A 16,121-nucleotide genomic window follows, 5' to 3' on the forward strand; every position below is an offset into this window, starting at 1 on the left:
GCTTACGTCATTTCGCCGATAATATGGTATCGTTTGACAGCTATAAGACGAACGGCGGGAATGGGAACAGTTGTTAGAACAGCATCCCCCTTACCACTTTGTTTCCGACGGCGGCCGCTGCGTATCACTCACAGCTGGGTCTGAGGGTGTTTTCTGCGCGTTCCTGTGTTCCCTTTCATAATGCTCGTAATAGTACAGGGGGGATTCAAAGAAATAGGAACAACGGAGCACACAGCCTCCGACGCATGCCGCACCGTCTGGCTGCGCTGTCAGTAAACGGCGCGCATGCGTAGTTCTTTTCAGAGCGTTTGAGAGTGTGGCCTACTGTTAGTGGAAATGCTTGATAAAGAAGGAACGCCGGTCATTTATTTTGGGGCGTCGTCTTATGGCCTGTGGCCACTGAGGATCCTGTTATCTGCTACATTCGGGAGCCAAGCGCGCAGCAAGCTGATTGCAGCTAGCATGATTCCCTTCAACGATCACCCTGCTCAGTGGCGACGCAGCGTGAAAAGACGCCTCTAAATAAACGATCGCGGTCGCTTCTTGATCAAGCATTTCTCATAAATATAGGCCACACTCTCAAACGCCCTCGAAGGAATGCGCATGCGCGCAGTTTACTGACTTTGCAGCCGGACGGTGCAGCATGCATGCGTCGGAAGCTGTGTGCTCCGTTGTTCGCATTTCTTTTAATCCCCCCCCTGTACATAAACAACAATGTGTAAATAATCAATGACCAGCTTTTCGTGAATAAAGTGTTTCATTTCTTAGAAGTTATCAATGCTCTTTACTGTCATCATTACTGATTCATTTCCAAACAAACGCCCAATTTCGGAGAACATTTGCCAGAAAACCCACTACCCCCGATTACCAGCTTGAAACAAAGCTCGTGATACCTTATGACCAAATAAACTGAGTGTATTACATAGCAAGCACATCTGTAGATTTAACCACAAAAAAACCGAATTGCCGAATGCTTTTACAGAAAAAACCGATTTCTCCCCAATTATCAGTTCGACAAATAGCACCCGATTTTTACCCCCGATTTAAAAAAAAAATAAAACGCGGAAACCTCGAGGTGTAAAAAAAAAAAAGGTAAAATCTGATTTGACCCGAAAGCGAACAACCCTACAAAGTAGTCTTCAGTGACCCCCGGTTCGAGGTGCAGTCCTCGGACTGCCCTGCCCGCGTATTATTCAAGATTGGCTAATGGTGGAGGCCAGCAATCTTCGCAGTGGAATAGACACAGGATATATGGACCGAGCTGCTGGGCAACGGGGTGCGACGTGGGAAGCGAGAGTTGCAGCTGCGGCGGTATAAGTGCGCCGTGCTCTATGGCACATCAAGCACGCGCTGCATGCGCTGATCTGGCACAGCGCCGCCACTATTTCTCGGAGGACTGGACGAAGGCCCTGGGCCGCTCGGACGAAGACTCCCAGCGCCCACTGGTCACTGGTCACCCGAGCACAAGCCGTGGTGGCGGCCCCTTAGGCCAGTGGTGTCAATAAAGTTTACTCTCTCTCTCTCTCTCTCTCTCTCTCTCTCTCTCTCTCTCTCTCTCTCTCTCTCTCTCTCTCTCTCTCTCTCTCTCTCTCTCGGAGGGCAAAACTGAGGGGAGCGCTCAGCGGCGTTCAGTTAGACATTATTACAGCTAAGCTTTCTGTGCCTCACCGCTGCCGTCCATCGTTACGCCCAAAACTCACTGCAGGAAAGCCAACTCACACAATCGGTTTCTACAAAGGCACATCAAGCGCCTCACGAAAAGAAAGAAAAAAAGAAGGGGTCATCTCCACTAACGTGGGGAGGGGCGAAGCATGCAGTGTATGCGTGGCGTCTTGGCGTTTTTGCCAACGGAGATGAAACCGTTGGGGGTACAGCAAACTGTCTTTGAAGCACCAAGCGTCCTAGTTCGAGGCGTCGGAAAACGAGTGTCCCAGGTGTTTCAGTACCGTTACTGCATGAAACGACGACGACGACAGGAGACTCCGACAGCCCGAGCACCTGGGGGCTTCGCCAGTAAAATGCTTCCTCCCGCGGTCGAAATCGAACCCAGGTCCTTCGCGTATGAAGCCGACGTATCAGATTGCGCACCATTCCGACATAGTCGAACCAGCGTGGATTTTGGACTGACTTCGAATTAGGTTGCCTGGGAGAAAGCTGAACAAACCGTGCTATTGGCTGGTATTTGGCTGAATAAACCGTGATATTTCCTTGAACGATTCTTCCTTAATGTTTGTTTTTGACCTTGAATCGTTAGTATGGACGATTCACATTATGGACGATTTTTGAGGGGAACAGAAGCGTCCATATTAACGAGACATGACTGTATCACTTACACTAGCGCGCGAATGACCAAGAAATGTGAGCATTCAGCTCCTTCGTGCCTTTATCGAACATTTCGCTAAAGAAGCCTAGAGCTGTCACCGAATGCATGCATATTCTTTCCCCGTGGTCCTTCCCGCAGTTTTACTCGTTACCATGTCTTCCTTTTTAAACTCCCTTCAGTCACACAAAGCGAAACATTTTCAGGAAACAGAAGCGCAATGGAGACCCGTATAGCGGGGCCATCTCGGCTTCAGCCCCGCGCTGTCGTTTCCAAACGGTGGTAAAGCTTACAACGCGCAGCGCAAAACCAAACCGCCTGCGCCGTGACGTGTGCATATATAAGCATTGGCTGGGGTGAATGATGGCGGCGCAGTAGCCTGCGCCGTATCCTGCGTACGTGTTTCTGCAAAACACGTGCGGGGCAGGAAGGCGCGTAGGTAGTCGTCGCTGTATTTCCCCCCGCATTTTTCCCGTGGCGGGGTCAGACCTGTCCGGTAGACGTGGACGGGCCGTCACGGAAGAACCATCGCGCGGACGGGCTACGACAGGGACCCGAAAGATGTACCGTTAGTACCATACAGTGCGCGGCTTAGTAGCAGTTTGCCGAAGCGCGCGGTGGCCGCAGTGTTCGCACATTATGTGGAAATGCCAGAAGAAACCACGGTACAAGACCCTGAACCCCCTATAAGCATCAAACACATGGAGCATTGGGAAACCCTGCGGTGCAGCACCGATCCCCTGATGCAGCTACGCCTCGTCCAGACGGGCGAATAAGCAGCCAGGAACCAAGTTTTCCTAGCCGACTAACGCGGCAGAGAGCGCTCAAAGCTCTTTACTTCTGGGCAAATAAAGTTTTCTCTTTCTCTCACTCTGTATCTCTCTTGTCGAAGCGCGATCCGCCGATCATCGTTTCGGTACGGTGATACACGACGTGAACCGGCGGCCGGAAACGCTCGTAAAGCAGCTAATTATTTTAGGGCTCGCAATGGGTGAGGCAGCGCCCAGTTTGCAACTCGCCGTGTTCGCTGCGGCGTCACACGTCGATCAAAATTGAGCACAAGTACGAGCAGCGCGTGTGCTTGCTTGCGCGTGTATGCGTGCGGACGGGTGCTCTTCTGTCTCTTGAGTGAACGCGCCGCACGAGCATTGATGGGAGGGAGCCAAGTTTGTTTTGAATGAGTAGCCCGGATACATGGATAGCCCGGGGGGGGGGGGCATAGCCCTGGGACTGCACCCCGCCATCACTTGACCCATCCATCGCCTCCACCACCTCCTGGGAGCTCTGGCTGTCTCCCCCCGCCGACAGTAAACATCCAGGCTGCCCAGGAAGCTCTCTACAAACACGTGCACCGGATCCGCACGGGTATTCTGGAGTACTACGTGGATCCGGTGAATTGAACTTTCAAATTAGGACCTGGACTTAGGTCCTGCGGAAAATAAAGTTTGTTCTCTCTCTCTCTCTCTCTCTCTCTCTCGCAAGGGGGCTTTTGTTTTCCGCCCCGCCTTTCAGACGTGCGACCAAGGTTCGAGTCTACGACCTCGCGTGTACCGCATCGTGGCACCGGAGCTAGCCCGGAGTTAAAGCAGGTCTTTTCACGTCTTGTGCATGTATTAATCAGCGATTCTGTTTATCTCCGGGCAGTTTAACATAAGGAAAACATCATGAATCAACGCATTAATTGCCACAATCGAATGAAAACTCATCAATCCAGTGTCTCCTTATCAGGGACTGCGGTGCCTCCTCTTGACTACTTTCGGTATCACCGCCGGGCTGGTACTGAAACTAGTCAAGGGGTGGTGCCACAGCCACTTTTGGCGATAGCGCAGGAGCAACGCCGCTTGTATCAGGCAATCTTATACAGGCGGCGTTGGTTAATAAATGTACGAAAATTGCAAGAAAAACGAAATAAGCACAAGGTACTCACAAAGATAACACTAGGGAAACACTGGTGAATCACTGCTCCGCACTCCTCCCGACAACTTTATTTTGAACTGCTTTAATTTTGATTATTAAGCCCCCTTTTAAATGCAGAGCATTTCAGTAACTCACGATGTCACCCGCGTTGACGTCCGTAGTCGTAGTCCACACCCCTCCCCCTACACTATATAAAAAAAATACTATCCGGTGCCTGGTTTCGATCCCTCGACCCTGCGGGCGGAACGCAATGTACATGGTGCTCTACCCACTGCGCCACAAAGCCGACACAGAATGGGAGGCTACGAACGCGCCTTATATCCTTGACTCATTCAAACTACGTCAAGAAGCTGCTGATAAAACGCATTCACTACCACCAACTCCCCAAGCACTAAACGTTAACGCAATACACCCACCCCCTATGCGACGCATTTACTCGAGTCTTCCTCGCGGGGAGATGGGCTTATTTTTTTACTTTGTTTTGTCGTGTCTTGTCGCGTTTGTCTGTTAACCTCTCGCTCTTTCGCACTTGTATCCATATGTGAACCAGCGCAAAGGCCTCATGGCTGTTCCTGGGCGCAGTAAATAAATTTGATTGATTGATTGATTGATTGATTGATTGATTGATTGATTGATTGATTGATTGATTGATTGATTGAATATTCATTCCTGGTGAAACGAAAAGTGTATACAGGATTCAGCCCCGCGAATTCGAGTGCGGTTGGTTTCTGTAAAATGACCGTTGTCTTTTCGGTCGTCGTTTGTTCAAGCATGATTGAATGTTTGGGAGGAACTATGTGACGTACAGATGCTGTCGAAACTAATTGGAACAGTGCCTCGTACATTTGCAGTAATTTCTTCTTCCGAAAACTGCCTGGCTGCATTGGTGTGCATTCGAAGGGGAGTCCTCCCTAATAGAAAGAGCCTCAAGTAAACCGGTAATGGCTGTCATAAAGCCAATAAGGCAAAAAAAATGTGATATTCACAAATCCTTGTTCCAATGATTTCTGACGGCACCTGTATACGCACATATCTTCGCCTTGACGACACGTTCAGCACATTGTGTGACGAAAAAGCCGCACTGGCTGAATGACCCCTTGCTGAAACATTGAGGTTGTGTCTAATGCCCGCTTAAAATGTCCGAAATAATTCTCAGGTGGGAAGGGGGAGGGAGGCAGAGGTTTTGAAGTTTCTTCCTTCCCTATCCCCTTCCCCATGATATGGTCTTACGTGGGGTCGCCCTTATATGAGTGAGCTTTAACATTACGCTGACGCACCGTGAATGAAAAGCAGCGTCCGCAAGACTCATTTTCGGCCGACGTCACGCACGCATGTCCTTTGGTTAATTTAGAAGTTTACTTCGTACGTCGATGGACTCGCATCCTGAGCAAGTTATTGAACGCGCACACATACGCACACGCACAAACGCACGTGCGCGCACGATCGCTTTCTTGTCTATATTTGCCTAGCAGAATCACCACTCTGTTGATACTGGCATCACGACCAGCCTCTTTCGGTTTCTAGCAAGCGGCGCATCTGGTCATAAAACATACAAAATTGAAACCTTGTGGCCTCCATATTATCCCGAACCCCCCTCCCCCGCCCCCTTACCAAACATGTTACGCGGTTGTAGGATGAAAGACACGAACCGTGATAGATGAAGGGATGATTTTAATGGGCGACCAGGATAGAATATAAGGAAGGCTGCGTCTATAGTCTCACGGCAGCCGAGCGAATTACCTCTGGGAAATTCTCACGGCAGTTTCCACAAAAGCTGGCTGGCGTAAAATTTGCTGAATAATATTACGTACCATCGTAACCTAACATAACATAACCTCACCGAACCTAGCGTAGCCTAACCGAACGGGTCATAACCTACGCAACAAACCTAATCCAACCCAGCCCAACGACACAGAACACAACCTATATTAAACGTAATTGAACCCATTCTAGAAGTCCTGTGCGTCGATCTCTTGATATAGTAAAAACCGGAGTAAAAAAAACATTAACAAAATCACGATGACGGAAATTTTTTTAAAGCGAAAAAAAGAAAAAGAAACCATCGCATTGCCGGATTCGAACCCGTGCCTTCTCGTTTAAAACCGGCTGCAAACACGGCTTTGTAGGGAATATTTATCCCATAGAATCTCCGCGTAGCGTGCTTAGCCAATGAGAGGCGGCTGCCGTGAGGAATTTCTGACGGTCGTTCTCACGGTTGCCGGGATAATAAACACTACCTATAAGGCAACACCGGGGCTATGCTACATTTAGAACATAGCAGAGTGCGCCCCTACCTACTTTCGTTGTCCTGTAACAGTATAAGCTCAGTGCCACGTTTAGTTATTCTAGGATACGGGGAGAAATGCGCATAGTAAACTGGTAAATAAAGTAAACTAAATAATTGGTCAATAAAGTAAATAAACAGGGCCACAAAAAGAGAGAGAACATCAGTTTTTTTTTTCGCACCAAAATAATGTACGTAAATTCATTGGAACCTAGGTATGTTTTTATCAGGAGTTTTATCGCCTCACGGTAAGCAGGCTTCACCGCTGCGCGCCTCTGCTTGCAGTGAAACCAGCTTCTTGAGGGCTTCTTCATTATGCACGGGGAAAGTTTCAGTAGTTCGTTTTATTGCGAAAGCAATAAGTGGCCTGAAATCAGGCGTCCGGCGTCTGTAACAGCGAAACGGCTTCTTGGGAAGCGCTCCGTAGCACGAGGTGTTCCACAGGGCGAGCTGGAACTCAGCAGTAGCGAGAGGTGGTCGTCCGGCGCCAGTGCACCGCAGATGAAGGGTGCGAATAGACTCACCATCGTCGTCAGCTCTTCCACTACACGGCGGTAGGAAGGAGCAGCGGCGCAACTCGAAGGAGACAGATCGAAGCCATTCGAAAGCGTTAAAGCGGATCGTAAAGCAAAGAGCCTGAAGCGGCAAGATGGCAACGCCCGTCGACAACGCGAGGCGAAATAAAGCATCTCAGGCTTTGGGCTGGACATCCATGTTTTCGCATTCGCAACCCATAACAAGGGTTCGGGCGTCGTCGGACTTTAGTTTCGTGAAAAAATGAAACTAGAACACCTTCGCTGGGTAATCGCGGCCACCATAGAATGGTTCAGTAATTCGTTTTCCGTCTTTTCGAGGAATTTGGCTAAACACAAGCTGATGACAGGTGGGAACTGCGCTTTAACACGAGAAGAGTCGTGATCCCTCTTCACAAGACGCATAGGACATTTTGCTCAAAAACTGGATTGGTATGTTTGACATTGCGTTAGGCAGTGTGCAGCGTGTCAGCGTGTCTAATTGATGCCTTGCGCGCCGCGCAGGGAGGGCAGCTTCTGTACCGGGCCGTCGACGAAATGGGAATTCGCTTCCATGCCCTTTCCCTTGTCTCGCCCTTCGTTCCGATGAAATTACTTGCACGCCCATGATTGGTAGTGACATAAAATTGCATGCTGTTTGTTTGGGGTTGAAGGCGGGGAGGTGGCGGGGGCAGGATTTTAGTTGTCCCGGTATTTGTATGCTTGAATGCGAAGAGGTAATAGGCCGACATGGTCAGTAGACTCGTGGAATAAACTTGATGGGTCTCCGCGCAGACTAGGTCATGAACAGGTCGGAAGGGAATTGCGTAATCATTTGTTCTGTAGAACTTTTTTTTTCTTTGCGTTGAACAGTTGTACCACTCCTGCTTCGTCTCGGGAACTGAGACGGCGGTACGTGCACATAAACAAACTTATTCAAGTCGGTGGGGCCTCGGGCCCGCGTCTTCTGTCTTGGACATCCTTCACAGACGTCTCAGCTGCACTTAGGCTCGACCAGGAAATGTTGTAAGGGTGGCAGCTTGTGTCTGGAAATTAAATTCACACCGTGGAGTTTTATCGTGTTCAGAACACGGGAATGGAGGGAGGACACATGGACTGCGGCAAGTTCCACAATGCTTTCATGTACCAACTCGTTCAGCTTTATGTCTTGCCGCAAATGGCTTCTTATCCTCCTTTCTCTAATTCTCTCCCCACACCTGACCCGCGCAGCTCTCTTTCCCCCGCGGGCGGCGAGCATGGAGGAAGAGCAGGACGCCGGGGTGGCCCAGCTCCGGGAGGTGTTCGACGCCTGCGACACGGAGCGGACGGGGCGGCTGGACGCCGCGGGTCTGCGCCGGCTGTGCCGCAGGCTGCAGCTGGCGCACAGGGCGCCCGCCCTGGTGCACTACCTCCTGGGAGGCCGCCGGGGCCTGGCGGACGCCGGGGGCGGCCAGGAGGGCCCGGCCACGGTGGGTGTTCCCTGAAAGGCTGAACAATTTTTCTATTTGCTTTTCAACATATTATTCTGGCTTTGTAGCTAATTTATAAGAAAAATACCATGCATTCAAACATATCTGGCATAAACCTTATATATTATTCTACTAATTTTGTTTTGTCGCTCAGTTTTAGCAAACTGTTTTTGGTTTAGGCAACTAAGATATTTTGCCTGCATATTAGGAGAGCCTCTTTTTTAATGTTACGAGAAATTTTGTAGAGTGTGCAAATATCGGCAGTTTTTTATTATAGGACTGTGTGCACACAAAAATTGTGCCTATTAACATTATGTTCCTCAGGCATTGTTAAATGGTGGTATTCTGCAGGGTTTCAGGGTCTTTGCAGTGCTTGTGCCCCTCCCCTTTTGTGCATCTTGAACACTTTATGCACTCCCGAGCGGTAGAAATAAAAAAAAATAATCAAGATAGCTTCGAATAAATTTGCGTATCAGCTGATGTTTCGAATTTCAGTCTAGCTACCCCACCCAATGCTACTACAAAACATCATTGTTTTGAAGAAAAATTGCAGATGCTTACCATGTGGAAATTTTTGAATAAGTGACTCTTAAGCCCTTTCAAAGTTAGCCTCACTAATACACGGAAATGCATTGCTGTGAAGCCATTTTTGGGTGGTGAGAGCAATACAGGGTGTCTGATATGAAAGTGGGGAGGCCCTAAGGCCTCTTACAAAAACCTTCCTATAGTTATAAACATTTTTCAGGGGCAGTGTGTAAGCAGTCTTACATCGAAGAAGAAAGGCCCTAGTGACTTTCAGTAATAGCGTTTCCTTATGTAATGAAAGTATGACACGTGAAGTGTTACAAATAGACAAACAAATTACGTGGTTCAGTCCATGTAGAAATGCTTACGCATTTAAAATCGGCAGTCGATGAAGGATGCCGAGCTTGCTGATCTCGATGCACTCTCAAGAGCTGGGGGGGAAATGTGTGCGGCGTTGGTTCCCCTTCTGTTGCAGGTGAGCTTTGAGGAGTTCAAGGAGGGCTTCATATCTATTCTGATGGAAGCGGAGGACGAGACGGCCCCGAGCGATCAGCCCCCCAGCGGCAGTGTTGCTGCTAATGAGGCCACAGGGGAAAGCCAGGAAGCCATCGCTGCCAAGAAAGGTATGCTGTGCTTCAACTCAGTGGCATAGGCAGGTGTTGAAATATGGAGGGGGGGCAGTACTCAATGGGCAAGAATTCCTCCCTCCCCCACCCCCGGTGCTGAAATTCTCACAGGCTTGTGCTTGCATGTGTACTATATGCACAGTGCTACAAACTCACATGACACTGCTTGCAAAACTTGGTAAGTTGTAATCTCACCTTGGAATCGCAAGGAATGAGCGGAGTTAGCGTCTCGAGTACCTTTGTGGACGACGGAAAGTTCAAAGACTTAAATTTCTTTATATCATGGTAAGACTGGATAAATAAAGAGCGGTATTTAAAGACGCCTAGTTATACGTCCGAACGGAAAGATCACTTATATAAAATTAGAGAATATACCTGTCGATTGAATGTCCTTAAATACTCTTTCTTTCCAAACTCGATTAGCGACTGGAATGCGCTGAAAATACCAATATTCTCTGATTCTAATTTCCTAACAGCCATTGAAGCAGCATTTTGAGTTGCTGAAATAGCCCATATATTTAACGATGGCTTTGTACTTCTCTTGGTTGTTGATTTTTGATATGTATAATTACTGCTTTCGTTGTATAATCCCGTGTTTTGTACTGCTGTTACAATGCTGTACTGCAAGTGTTTAGATTTCTCATGTATAATGTTATGCATGGTTTTAGTTCGGCTACAATTTTGCTGTTTGTATTCTATTTTCTACTGTAACCCCCCTACAACAATGCCCAATGGGCGATGTAGGTGCTTGTAATAAATAAATAAAGAGGGAAGTAAGCCAAGCCAAGTTATAACCAACGCGATCGTCGTGCTGAATTCATTCATTATGTCCGCAGTTCGGAATAAGTGTAAAGAAGCATTTCCTGCGTGCGAAAACGAGGTGTGCATCTGCGGGCGCACCGACGAAGTTGTAAAAACCACCTGCATGCCGTGGCTAGTAATGAGGGGGCGCTGGCTGCAGCTGTGGGAGGATGCAGGTTGCTCCATCCCCAGCTCATTGCTACTTGTCAGAGTGAAAAAAACGTTTCTTCAAGCAAACAGTTTTCGGAAACCATTTGGGGTCAGACTCTCCACTTATGTCACATCTTTTAACTGTGCGGTATTTTGTTCAATACGAATTGATCGATTACTTCCCCTGCGTAATTACTTTGCTCGCAAATTTGAATGTGTGCATGGCGTCTGTAGTGGTAACTTTAAAAATTTTGTGGAAAGGAGGCAGCATTAATTGGGGGTGAAAGGATCTGCTCCAGTTCCCATAAACTGGTGTCAAGCAGCTTGCTTTGTCTCTGATAAACGACGGCACCATTCCTTGAAGCACGTAAAATGCACGTTGCCGTAGCTGCACCTGTAAGTAAAAAATGATCTTGATTTGAGTGCAAAAGGACCAGAGTGTCGGGACGAAATTTTTTTCGTTTCACAGTTTCTGTTTCTTGCCATAAATAATAGTTCCATTCTGTTTTAGCTCCAGAACAAAAAATATAAAGGTTCATAACGGTTAATAACGGTTCTTGCTGGTGCGAGCAAAAATTGGGATTTACGAAATTGTTAAAAAAGATTGAGGATTAGGAAACTACGTTAAAAAAGATGAAGAAGTGATGCTGAATAATTTTTCGAAAAACAGAATTTTCGAAAAACTCGTACACTTGTGATGTTATTGTTAAAAGTTTAAATTAAAACGGTCTGTCTTTTGAAGCACTGTAAAACTCCTGGTTTTAATCTTAAAAGAGATTACATGGGAGTAGGTAGCAATGGATTAACATCAGTACCTTCAGCAACACCCCCCTGTATATATCCAGATGAAGGGACAACAGCACGAAAATTGGTGAATATTCATGGTGCGCATCTGCATTGGAAGCATATTTTTCTAAAAACTATTACTATTACAGATAAGAATGCCCTGCCCAACACTGTTGCTTCCGCCCCTTATGAAATGTTTTCCGCTGCACTCTGGAAGAACTTGTATACAAGTGCAACATGCTTTTAGCTGTTTGCGTTGAGTGGGTGGCTGTAATCTGCTGTTTGTACTGCTAGTTGTGTATGCTGATGTTCACTCCAAAGATTGTATTTTTTCCTCCTTGTTCTGATGTTGTGTTTTAGAATATTCGTGTTTATTTATGTAGGAAGGAAGCGATGCCCCTAAACAATGTCGTAGGGCTAATGTGGGTATTTTATTAAACTAACAAAATAAATAAATAAATAAGGCGGCGACGTCTGCATCGCAGCCAGATGCCCGCCCGCGGCAATCACGTGTAGAGCTCAGCTCTGTGACTATCAGAACAAACGGAGAGAATATGGAAGCTGGCAGCAAGCCTTCCGAAGGAGGGTGGGTACCAGAGAGATGAAAGATGATCTTATGCCAGGGAATTGATTTCACTTTGCCATCTCGCTGAATGGAAATTGAAATGAATCCTGAAAAACCTGAAATTGCCACTCAAAGCGAAAACCTAAACGAAATTTTTTTGGTTTCGCGGACAAAATATCGTTATGTTTTCATTTTCCGCCAAAAATATAGTTTTTTTTTTTTTAGTTACTCGTTTCCAGTTTCGTTTCGTTCCGACACCTTGGATATGACTGAGCACGCGTCGTTAGTGACGGTCACGTTGAAGAAAAGTGTCCGTCAAATGTGACACTCGTAATATATGAACAGGAAGGAGCCAGCCAGTGATTTGGACAGCCAGAAAACACTAAAAATTTGGGGTGTCTACATAGGTGTGCAAGATGGTGTAGGGCAGATGTTCAGTAAGCTGCTTTTGGTGTACACCAAGTGAATTTTAGTGGCATTTGTGTTTGCTTTCTTGTCACCTTGCAGCCGGCTTTACTGCAAGAAAAGAATCACCTTGGGCTGGTGGCTCGAAGGGCCCAGCTTCGACTCGCCGTGGCAGTTGTGAGAATTTTACTGCTAGCAAAGGCATAGTATAGGCACATACATGTAGTGCTTGTAGCGATATTTGATTTTTTTCTGATAGAACTTGTAGTGATATTTTTTTTCCACTCGTAGTAATGCTGCTCAAAGGCTCCGACTTATTCAGTTTTGCGAACATACTTTTTCTTTTGTTTGCTTCATACTAGTCGAAGTATTCCGCATCATTTGTGGTTGGTGCTGGTAGTCTGATTTAGTGCCTGTTTGCACATTTTCTTGGCGCTGGGAAAAAAAAAGCTCGTAGGTAACCCTCCTTGCAGTGCACGTTTTGCTTTTACAAACATGGGCATCAGGCTGAAATACTTTGAATGAAAGAGTGGAGTCGCAAGCTTGCACCTACTGTATTTTCGCACGTATAACCTGTCCCTGCATATAATTTGCGTCCCCACTTTCAGCCCGCTGGGAAGGAAAGAAAATTCCTCGCGTCGTGCCCGCACATTTGAGACAGGAAAGGCTGCACCGAGGCTACTGCTCAAGCAACACAGCACGTACTGTGTAGACTGAAAAAGCGTGTATTTAGCTAGTAGGAGACACTGACTGCAAGGTGAAAGTCACTATGCACTGATAAAATTCAGTTGTTACAGTGTGCTTGTCCTTATTTTTTGTTCCTTGTCCTTGTATGTTTTGGGCAATCGCTGCCATGGAAGGCTTAATCCGTGTTGCTGCGTAGGAGCAACAACGCGCATTGCCGTTAAGCTGCGCTAAAGGAGAGAGGGAGAAAGAATAAATATTTTTTTTTATCGGGCAGAGGTTGATGTATACTTCACGGCACAACACGCATTGCCGTTAAGCTGCACTAAAGGAGAGAGAGAGAGAAAGAATAAATATTTTCATTTATCGAGCAGAAGCTGATGTATAGGCCTAGTCCCGTGAAAGGTATCCCTACTCAGGGATTAGTTGACTTCGGCTGGGTCTCCTTGTTCGGGTCGCCAGGTTAAGCTGGGTATCCAGGTCTGGGCTGGCCGGGGAAGCCCTCCACTGCTCGAAGCTGGGGCTGGGAAGTGGGGGCGAGGCTGGAGTACGTTGGCACTCCCATATTATATGGCGGGTGGGGAAGATGAGGTGAAGGCGTGTAGGATGTGGGTAGGTATTCGTTTGCAGCCGCAGCCAAGTTGTAGCTTCCTCTCTGGAGAGGTGCCAGTGTGGTGGTGAAAGGCTGTGCCGAGTTTGCATGTAATGGGTGAGAATCTCTGTGTACCCACTTAGTGGGTGGGGTTGATCTTCGGGGGAGGGGGGAGGGGGGAGGCATTGGGCCCCATTGGCAATGGCTCGGTGTATCAAATCGTGAGTTGCGGCATGAGTTTCTTCATTGCCGGGGATGGCGGCGTGTCCAGGAGCCCAGGGGATGCGAAAAACCCCGTGTATTATCTGAACCCATACTTTGCCATTGAAATTTTCGCATTTTTGGTGCGGGTTATACGTGCAAAAATATGGTACCTTAGTTTGCAGTGTTTGTGGAAACCTGCGGTTGCTGGGAAAAGGCTCTTGGTACATGCATACCCATGTAACTGCCATTTTCTCCCTCTCGGAAGAATTGTTTCAAACGTTTTGAGGCTGTGGCAAGAAAATTTAGGATTATGCTCACAGTCTTTGTCTTTGCGGACTTTAAAACTGTTTTATCAAAAAACACTACCATTTCTCAGTTTTCTTGGAATGTACGGTGGCACAAAGTGCAACCTGCAACACTCATTAGTTTTGAGAAGTTAATGTCATCAGAACAATGACTTTTGCCACAAAAGTTGGTATAAGGTATGATGCATTAAGACTAAGTGCACCTAACATGTACCTAATTTTGAGCCCTGAATGCCGAATGAAGATTTTTTAAAGCCGAGAATACTAGGAAAACTGCAGGTCAAGCTGAGTGCATACAATCAGTGTCTTAGCAGAGGTGAACTGTAAACATTGTGGCTAAACAATGGGCTAGATTTTTTAGAGTCATGCTTTCGTTTAGGCATGTACTTAGTTATTTGTGCAGAAGCTTTATAATCGCTGAGGCGAGGGCAGTCCTTAACTTTTTGATTTACGTGCAGACAGTGGAACCGGCTTGTTCTGTGATCCCGTTAACAAAGGCATGTTTAGGGGCTAGTTGGTATAGTTTTGGATTCGAGAATAACGTGCGCTGCATATTTGGATGAGGGACAGGTACAGTGCAAAAGACAAACCATACGATGGTGGTTTTTGTCTTTTGATCGTATGGTTTTGTCTTTTTCACTGTCCCTGTCCCTCGTCCAAATATGCATCACACGTTATTTCTCGAATGTGATCCCGTGTTGCTTGTGTCTGGTTGTCTGGTTTTCTATGCACAAAGTTCTGGTTGGAAAGAAGAGGAAAAAAACACCCTTCGCATTCAGAGATAGGGCTCGCTGATTACTGTTAGAAAACCGTACCTTTAACTTTGGACTGAAAGAATATGGAGGCTTGAATAATTTCTTGTGAAAAATAAAACACAGGTCCTTTAAAGTAACCACGGTTATACAGGCGGTGTTGGAATAACAGCGAAATGACAAGTTCCGACAAAGGATGTATGTCCATTTCTGGGGGTTCATTTGCTGATATAGTAGGAACATCCAGGAATAGATGGGCTAGGGACATTATCCTGTCGTGGGCAAACATTGGTTTTTAGCAGCACAAATAATAATTTAGGCATAAAAAGCTAAGGCAGTTTGTTAATATACTTATGTTAAATTTTTATATTAAACAGCTCTTTCAGGCCAGCATACTGACTATTATGTCCTGCAGTTCAGTCATAAGAATTTGCTAAGATTTTTTTCTTACGGAGACATGTCCGTTGCTTGCCGGCTGTAAAAGAAATGATTGGGTCTGCTAAATGAAGCAAGTGTATCAATGCTTACCTTATCTGCTTATTTTTATGCCTTGTGTTGACTGGTATCCTTATCTGATCAGGTGATTGCATTGAACATTTGTTGTGAGGCTAAAAAATTACCGCTTCTAAATGTGCAAACATAATTATGCATAAAAACGTCCTATAGAAAAAACAATTGTAGCTGCCCTTTGTACCACATCATTTTCTTTCCCCTTTATTGTCTGTTTGCAAATGACTGCGTGAGGGCTTCAATGCATGTTCTCGGAACATTCAGTTTGAGATGTCTGATCAGATGTCTGATGAAATGTGCGGTCAGACATGGCACGTCAGTGGCTCATTAAATGGACATCGTCCTGCATCAGCAGGAATGGACATACATCAGACATTGGACAGATGCCTTGGTGGTTGGTTCAGGGTTAGGTTCATTTAAAAAATTAAAGCATTTTACTCAACATGAAAGCTGTTGGAAGTGCAGGGCAGTGATTCGCCATAATGGGCTGTAGCGCCGTTATACGCGCACTGCTACCACCCAATGCCATTCAAATTTCCTGCCTTCACAGTACTCGCGCGCCCCCTGCCTGAAACTGTGCCAGCGGGAGTTCTGTTCTTTTTGTGCTTGCTTTTCCTCCCGCACGTGCCAGCATTGCACTGCCACTTTTTTTCGCTTACTATCAGAAAAACCCACCCAAGGAGCGTTCCTAATGAAATGAACGCGGGAACTGCG

At 46.7% G+C, this 16,121-nt stretch overlaps 1 protein-coding gene across 4 annotated transcripts in view; it reads left to right on the forward strand.

Annotated features, from left to right (window-relative positions):
• LOC144149486 (uncharacterized) overlaps positions 1 to 16,121 on the forward strand; it is a 589,882-nt gene that overhangs the window by 105,372 nt on the left and 468,389 nt on the right. For all 4 annotated transcript variants that reach the window (XM_077681074.1, XM_077681075.1, XM_077681077.1 and 1 more), the window contains exons 2-3: positions 8,264 to 8,502; positions 9,503 to 9,650. In XM_077681074.1, the coding sequence (XP_077537200.1) occupies positions 8,290 to 8,502; positions 9,503 to 9,650 (361 nt within the window). In that variant the 5' untranslated portion in view covers positions 8,264 to 8,289. The remainder of the gene's footprint in view (positions 1 to 8,263; positions 8,503 to 9,502; positions 9,651 to 16,121) is intronic.

Source organism: Haemaphysalis longicornis, unplaced genomic scaffold (genome assembly GCF_048455015.1).
Source record: "Haemaphysalis longicornis isolate Haplotype H1 unplaced genomic scaffold, Haemaphysalis longicornis Haplotype H1 scaffold_8, whole genome shotgun sequence".
In the NCBI taxonomy this organism is placed as follows: Eukaryota; Metazoa; Arthropoda; class Arachnida; order Ixodida; family Ixodidae; genus Haemaphysalis; species Haemaphysalis longicornis.